At 45.5% G+C, this 7,934-nt stretch overlaps 2 protein-coding genes across 3 annotated transcripts; both read left to right on the forward strand.

Moving 5' to 3' along the window:
- Window positions 1-1,380: 1,380 nt before the first annotated feature.
- On the forward strand, window positions 1,381-4,729 carry LOC125763548 (clavesin-1-like). 2 transcript variants are annotated; one of them, XM_049426832.1, is made up of 4 exons: window positions 1,384-1,834; window positions 2,962-3,423; window positions 3,794-4,215; window positions 4,424-4,538. In XM_049426832.1, the coding sequence occupies exons 1-3, from the start codon at window positions 1,610-1,612 to the stop codon at window positions 3,980-3,982; spliced, it is 876 nt and encodes a 291-aa protein (XP_049282789.1). In that variant the 5' UTR covers window positions 1,384-1,609; the 3' UTR covers window positions 3,983-4,215; window positions 4,424-4,538. The 2 variants fall into 2 exon arrangements, with proteins under 2 accessions (XP_049282788.1, XP_049282789.1); XM_049426831.1 differs by lacking the exon at window positions 3,794-4,215 and having other exon boundaries at window positions 1,381-1,834; window positions 4,424-4,729.
- A 105-nt stretch (window positions 4,730-4,834) lies between these two features.
- LOC125763547 (clavesin-1-like) lies at window positions 4,835-7,572 on the forward strand. The gene is made up of 3 exons (XM_049426830.1): window positions 4,835-6,029; window positions 6,403-6,864; window positions 6,941-7,572. The coding sequence occupies exons 1-3, from the start codon at window positions 5,796-5,798 to the stop codon at window positions 7,124-7,126; spliced, it is 882 nt and encodes a 293-aa protein (XP_049282787.1). The 5' UTR covers window positions 4,835-5,795; the 3' UTR covers window positions 7,127-7,572.
- The last annotated feature ends 362 nt before the right edge of the window (window positions 7,573-7,934 follow it).

A 7,934-nucleotide genomic window follows, 5' to 3' on the forward strand; every position in this document is an offset into this window, starting at 1 on the left:
ACGATTCACATTAAACTCGTACTATCGTAAATGCAAAAACATCCCGAAAGGCAATATACACTATAAGCGAACATTTAATTGTTTTGAACGTGCTGCATCGATTGCATATTTTACAGCGTAAAACTCATTCCTTGTTTGATAGAAGGTCAGCGGAAGCTATTTATAGAGTACTTTTTTCCTTCATCGTTTTACTTGTTATTGTCGATCATAATACCGATCCTCACACACACGCGTACGCACGCACATCTTGAAGAAGTGTCACTTATTATCACCTCATTTCAAACACTTGCCCATTCCGCCACCATGCTCTTCCGGTTCCTGTCGACTGCGGCAGAACGCCAGCTTCAGCACCAATTGAGGCAACCATCCTTCTTCACGTCGCTCAAGCACACTTGAGTGTGGAACCCATTTGACGACCCCAACACCTTTTGAACTGTGCTTAACCAGGCTGGTTGGAAGTACGTAGTGAGGGGAGATTTGCATTCTGGGGCAGCTTCCCATGCCCGGGCAGGGAATGACGCATGCGCACGTTTAATCGATACGCATCACTGAAGGGGTTTGTTTTGATCTGTCCGATCGGGTGTTTTGATATGGCGAACGAGTTTTCTGGTAGCTGAATGAGGAAAGGATACTTAACAGAAAAAGAATTCCTTCATTACGTTTTCAACGGAACGTAAGTTAGTTACTCAATTGCAAAAGCATATTCACTAATTCACTAGCTTCTGGTTCTGGTTCACTAAGAGCGTTGCTTCTAGGTAATGGGTTCATCAAACACCTCAATATGATACTGTCATAACAAATCACCACCACTATGGGGCGCTACGTCAGCTGTGATAATCCAGTTAACGACGCAAAGAAAACTAACGATGAACACGAGTGGCCCCGACACGGACAGATAGGGGCACTCACACGATCGTCCTAGTCACGGGACGTTGCTCAGGAAGCGGGACAGGAGCAGAAGGACAGACTGCAACTGCACTCTGTTCAACCCACCTCCTAGCCCTTTAATGTTAAGATGGTAAAAAACTATACGCGCTGCACACTCGTCTAACGAAAGTGATAACGGATCGGGTGGCAGACTCGTTGGCGAAACAAAGGATTTGAACGAGGTTGATGTTTCGTGCCGCGGTACTATTACAGGGGCGGGTTGCAAAAGTAAGGAGAGAAGGAGGAAAAAAACACACTTCGAGCTGAAAGTGCACTAGTGAAAATGTAAATAAAACATAAGAAAGCACCACTGTATGTCGATTGCGCTCCGAAGGCTCCCGATTGCTGTGTGATAAAAGACACTGGATCAGTTTTCCCGGGTCGAAGCAGCGGAACGAAAGGTGAGCGTGGGGAGAACCGTTTTTTAAATGGCAGAAGGCATTAGTCAGAGGAAGTCCTCACGCTTCTTTATGTAATAAAGACTAGTAGCACACGAGTGTGTCTTCACCGATCATCAGTAGCTGATCGATCGTTCTAGCGGTTGGACGGTTGGTCCGCTTAAGCCACGGCTAAACGACGATTTACAGCGTAACGGCTTAATTACCTGCAAGACACTCTTCGTGGAGGCTAGAGTGTGTGTATGTGAGAAGTAGTTCAGTGCAGATTTTCAAAGTGTCGGAAAATGTCTCTCAAACCGTTTGATATTGAGGTGGATCCACCAGGCGAAGATCTGATGGAGATTGCTCGCCGGGAACTAAGGGAAACTCCGGAAATTCGTACTTCCGCTGTAGAGGAGTTAAGAACCCTCCTGAAGGAAGCCAAGGATATGCACTTCAGCGAGGAGGAAGAGTTCCTGCTAATCTTCCTACGTCCCTGCCACTTTTACGCCGAAAGTGCCCTTAAAATGGTGAGTGACGTAGTGGTGACCGACGGCACCGAAGAAGGTAGAACACGATGTTTTAGTGATAGAGAGCAACCACAACAGTGCTTCACAAGCACTCTGTCCGCGTGCGAATGGTGATGAGTCAAAGGGGTTTCTTTCTTTACCGGGGCCGGTGTTGTGTGACTTATCGATATCGACAAGACGACGAACATCTCCAGTGTCGCGCCATCACAGCCAATCCATTGTACTTGATACCGGGAGCCATTGTTTTCATTTCTGTTTTTTTTTCTTGCACGTTTATAATGGTTTTGTCTCGTCGAAACGGTTTGCATGCCGGTGGAAGTTCTCTCCGGTTAACTAATGATCTTCGTGAGGGAAGAAGTGACAAAGAAGATGAAAAAAAACTTCCATGATTTTACGTCAGCCAGATTATGAATGTTAATCGAATCAAGGACGGTGTAATTAGACGAACATTAAGTATGAATCCAGAGCTGGTATAGGCTTTTCATTGAGTCTCAGTCTCATGACGCGCTTTGACGCATATTGATCAGTCTAAAAAATGGTCAAAAGTGTGATAATGGTTCAATTGACGAATTCTTTGAGTGAAACCACTTCTCTTAGTCCTTATCTCAGCTCTCGCTGAAAGATGAATTGATTAGATTAGATGTAACAAACCATCGTTATAAAACTCTATTCTTAGCTCTATTTCAAGACCCCGAGACCACGTTATTGCCACGATTTAGCAAATTTGCCATGGGTAGTACACCCTCCTCCGAACCTCCCAACTTTTGTAGGATAGGACTTTGCTTCACTGAAGTATCTATATCGGTAATTGAACGCATTGGAACTGGTGCAATCAGTTCCTTTGGTTTCACTTTTTAAGATAAGCGCGGTGAGTGTTCTCCCCACTACTGGTAGGAGGGTCTGGAAGCACAGTTTGTACGTGCTTTCTTGTTTGTACAGTTTGCAAACTGGAACACCACTGGATGCTTGAACCTTGGACCTGTGACGTCAGGCTAGACGATAGTAAAATATCGAGTCCGGGTATGCTTTGTTTCGTTTTTCGATCAATCAATCGCTAAGGTGTACAACTCTGTCGCATCATAGTCTTTTTGTCATTCATTTTTTTTCCGCTTCTATTACCCCAACAGATGCGTCGCATTGCCGAGTTTAAGAAGTCTAACCATCCGTTACTACACGCCCTGAAGCCGGAAGAGGAGAAGCTTGCGTTTATCGACCATAATGTCGTAAACGTACTGATCAACCGGGACCAAAAGGGTCGTCGTGTGCTATTGGTAAACTGTGGAGCGGCCTGGGATCCTAAAGCGGTTAGCTCGGAGCAACTGTTCCGTGTGTTCTTCCTGATACATCTCGTCGCACAGCTCGAACCGGCTACCCAAATTAACGGAGTTGTGGTAGTGCTCGATTTCGACGGACTCTCGCTTAAACAGGTCAAAGCGCTTTCGCCCTCCTTCTCAAGGCGGCTGATTACGTTCATTCAGGACGCGATGCCGTTACGCCTGAAGGAGGTACACATCCTCAAGCAGCCGTACATCTTCAACATGGTTTGGGCACTGTTCAAACCATTCATTCGCGAGAAGCTGAAGAGCCGCGTAAGTATTAACCTCTGGGACCGGGTTGCGTCGTAACCTTGCACACAATTTTGTTCTCATGACCCGAAAATGAATACCCAGCACATAGTCAGACTTTAGCCAGACAAACAGCAGCTGCGCCAACAGCAGCTGATGATGCTGCCCGTTCGGTTATCAATCAACTTTGGGTTTTATTTTTAATCGGCACCTTCGACGCGAGTAATCACTGTTAGTAAACAGAACCAAATGTGCGATGTTCACGTAAAACACAAAAAAATCGTCTACATGCGTTCTTCATAAAATTGCCTCATCATGCTTCGATCACGGGATGTTTCACAATCGGCAGTCATTTGTTTAATGCTTGTACCTACCAATGTTTCCTGATCTGCAGATCTTCTTCCACGGCATGGACATGCGGAAGCTGCACAAACACATCGATCCGTGTGATCTGCCGGCTAACTATGGTGGTGATCGACCACCGATCAACTACGGTGGCAAGGAATGGTATCCTTGCGTGTACAACTACATCGACCATATAAACCAGTGGAACACGTTCGGTTTTGTACCGAATGTGCAGTGACTACTGGAGAGAGAGAGAGAGAGACAGAAAGACAAGATGCAATGACTAGGAGTATAAGCTTGATTAGTACCGACACCCTCCGAATACATTCGAATATTACTAGAATTAGTGGCAGCTTTTTGACAGTTCTGCCAACTATACTTAGAGCATTTACTTACAAAACAAAGATATAAGGATTCTATGGGTATAGCTTACTTAAGGCGTCTTTTATTTCTCAAAATCTCCAATAAGAGGTAAGTACCGTGTGTACCTGTACCTGTGTCTATGTTCTCCCCGTGTATTGCTGCATGTCATTCACAAGTGTTTGCCCGCATGTTTCACTGTGCTACAATCTACCAAATGTGCTACTATCATGATCAACATCTAATAAGAGTACCCCCACGCTAACGGTCATTGCCACATGTCTGATTACGTTTCCATCTCACTTCACTTTCTTCGCAGATCTTCTTCCATGGCAACGACTTGCTCAAGTTCCACCAGTACATCAGCGTAGATCAACTACCGGCCGACTATGGCGGGAATTTGCCACCGATAAACTATACCGGCCAAGATTGGTATCCGTGTGTGGAGGCACAGATTGATCACATCAACAAGTACCAGCAGTGCGGATTTATAGACCTACACCAGGAGTAGTAGCTTTTACATGAAGAAGGATATTTTCAGGTTGTTTGTTTTCTGATGGGGGAATATTGGAGGGTTTGTTTGTAGATTTTAATAAACCGTATAAACACACTGTTTAGAAATTAACTCTCTAGTTGCTTTACGACTTTTTTTTTAGTTTAGCATGAAGCGTAAACATATATACACCTCAATGGTGGTCTTAACAGCGTAGCATAACAACTCAATAAATTAAATACCCATTTCCAAAACATCACAACTGTACCGGTGTAAAGGTCACACTGGTGGTGCGTTAGCGATAACGTACCAGATTAGTGGCAATATACGGGAGCATTAAGAACCCCTTGCCGCTAGGAACCATTGAACAGTTCATTACCATAAGGGCCATGGGCATTTTAATACATCCAGTACTAAAGAATTTCCTGCCCGTGACGTATCTGATGAGGAAATATTGTGACAAAATCTTACTCAACTACTATTTTGGCCTTGATTCATCTGAATCAAAGCGATAAGAGAGAACGACCACACGTTTAGGGGTAAACGTAGCAAGTCAACACAACAACATGTCGATGCCATCGGCAGTGCGATACAGTTACACCAGTATATCAGCTGTTTCGGTTGACACGTTTCAACAAGCAAACAGCAGCAAGCCTCCACTTATCTTTTTAAATACAAATCAAATCGCAAGTAGACTCTTTGCGAAGCGGTGAACATCGAGGGACATGGAAACGAACAATCAGCAGGAAGCAGGCGGTATCGGCGATTAAGTACCCTTCCGTTCGATACGATTGTGCCAGCGTAGCGGGAGTCGGTGACGCAGAAGCTAAATTTCAATTTTTTACCCGAAACAGTCTCCCCATTAAGACCCCGAAAAACTGCCAACACGAATTGCCAACTTATCGCACACTGGAGCAAGAATGGGGGGCAGATACTGGAAGACAGACAGGGAGTTTGCAATGCATGCGCGCGATTTTGTTGTAATCGATGAGTGTCGGTGCGAAAACACATTCGTGTTGTGACCGCGGAACGAAGCGGTTCAGATTTTTTGGACGCGTACAGTTTTACTGACAGATCCGCGATCAGTTCTTCCCGATCGATTGTACCATTAAAGTGCGTTGCGTGAAGAAGGATCGGTTAGGATTTCTAGGAGGAGACGTGTTCCAATAGTTCGAGATACACATACAAACACAGCAAAATGAAGACGATAGCACAGCCACCGTTCGATATTGTCACGGAACCACCGACCGAGGAGCTGTTGGAAGTGTCCCGGCGTGAGTTACGCGAAACGCCTGAGTTGCGTGAACAAACGATCAAGCAGTTGCGCGATTTGCTGCACAATGCCACCGACCTGAATTACGCGGACGATGACGACTTCCTGCTAATCTTTCTGCGCCCGTGCCACTTCTATCCGGACAGTGCGCTCAAAATGGTAAGTCAGCATACTCGGCAGCATTTGTTGTTTATGGTAATTGGTGGTTTTCATGCTTTACTAGCATTGTAACCTGATCCTTTTCGTACTTGTGCGCACTAATCAGTTTCGATGTCCGAATATACCGATGGGTATATTCAGCACAGCCCTTTCTTCAAGTCCCGAAAAGTTTCTTTCTAAAAAAAAATCCGACTCCGATAAGCTGTAGAGTGTTTTGACCGAACATGGGCCGCTTGATAAGGTTCGTTGGTTGCCGTGCGTTGATTAAGCGAAAGGATGGTAAACAGGGTGGTCAGATGCATGCAATTTCTTATCGAATCGTACGACTGCAGAAACCCACTAATGGGTGTATTGTATTGTCTCCCCTAAACAGATGCGAAGAATAGCCGATTTCAAGAAAAACAACTTCCCTCTCATGCACAACCTCTCACCAGAGGATGAAAAGCTCTCCTTTCTCGATCACAAGATCGTGAACGTGTTGACGAACCGGGATAGGAAGGGTCGCCGGATATTGATCGTCAGCTGTGGTGCGGTCTGGGATCCAAAGGCCGTCACTGCCGAGAAGCTGTTCCGGATGTTCTATCTGGTGCATCTGGTGGCTCAGCTCGAGCCGGCAACACAGATTAATGGCGTGGTTATTGTGATGGACTTTGAGGGATTGTCGCTGAAACAGGTCCGTGGTCTATCGCCATCCTTTTCGAAGCTGTTGCTCACCTTCCTGCAGGAGGCCGTCCCGTTACGGATGAAGGAGTTCCACATCCTCAAGCAGCCGTACATCTTCAACATGGTATGGACACTGTTCAAACCGTTCATTGGTGATAAGCTCAAGAAGCGGGTAAGTAGACATCATCATAGGGGGTTAGGGTTTTAAAATTTCGAAGTCGCTAGTAATGTGCTCATTTGCCACACAGCTCTACTTCCACGGAAATGACATGAAGAAGCTGCACAAGCACATCGACCCGGCAGATCTACCCAAAAACTATGGTGGTACAAGACCTGCACTGGACTATAGCTCCCGGGACTGGTATCCCTGTATCGAGAAGTACACCGAGCACGTTCACCGATGGAACAACTACGGCTATGCGGCTGGCCCCTGAGCTCATCCTTCCGTTGCCCTTCATCTTCATCTCTGCAACATTTGCCAGCGCATTCCAAAGAGAGGCCAAAAACTACTTACACAACCAATCGAGCAAAGTTCGATCATTACGGTTCGCGCCGATAAGCAATCGCGCACAATGTGACGTCGCGACAAACAAAACGGTGTGATAAGCTCCCTCTGCCTTCTCCACCACCCCTTTGCGGAGCACCATTCGGTTTGAAGGACGAGTTCAGTCGCCATTTTTTTACGTATAAACGCTTGCCCGATACGTTTGTGCAAGCACATGGGATCAAAACGGGACACTATTAGTGATTAGGAAACACCGATGCATGCGTGTGGCATTTGGAGAGATTAATGCCGGTGCCGCTCACTTGCGAACATGCTCGGAAATACTTGACACGGTGGTTTATAGCAATAAATTGAATTGAATTGTCATCGATCAAATAGGCATGAGGTTTTGATTTTTCTTATCGGTCTTCACGGTGGTTGGGATTAGTGCTGGATCAATGTTTAAATTCCAGTCGGATAACGAACTGTCCGATGACGGCATTCCATTTCATTGTGATAGGGTTTTCCTTCTAAACTGATTACGTTCTGCGGTGTGATGAGGGTGGGTGGATTTTTTCCTCATAAATCGGCTTCCTGTTTAGTAAAATTGTACTGAAGGGGCTTAGATAACCGTATTTTCAAGGTTTTAAAATACTACAACCTGCGTTCTGTATGACGTAATTGTAAATTGCTATCGCGCAGATTCCATTGTGAAAAGCGCCTGAATGCAGGCATTGTGCCATACATTGTGTTATGTA

This window comes from Anopheles funestus, chromosome 2RL (assembly GCF_943734845.2).
Source record: "Anopheles funestus chromosome 2RL, idAnoFuneDA-416_04, whole genome shotgun sequence".
Taxonomy (NCBI): Eukaryota; Metazoa; Arthropoda; class Insecta; order Diptera; family Culicidae; genus Anopheles; species Anopheles funestus.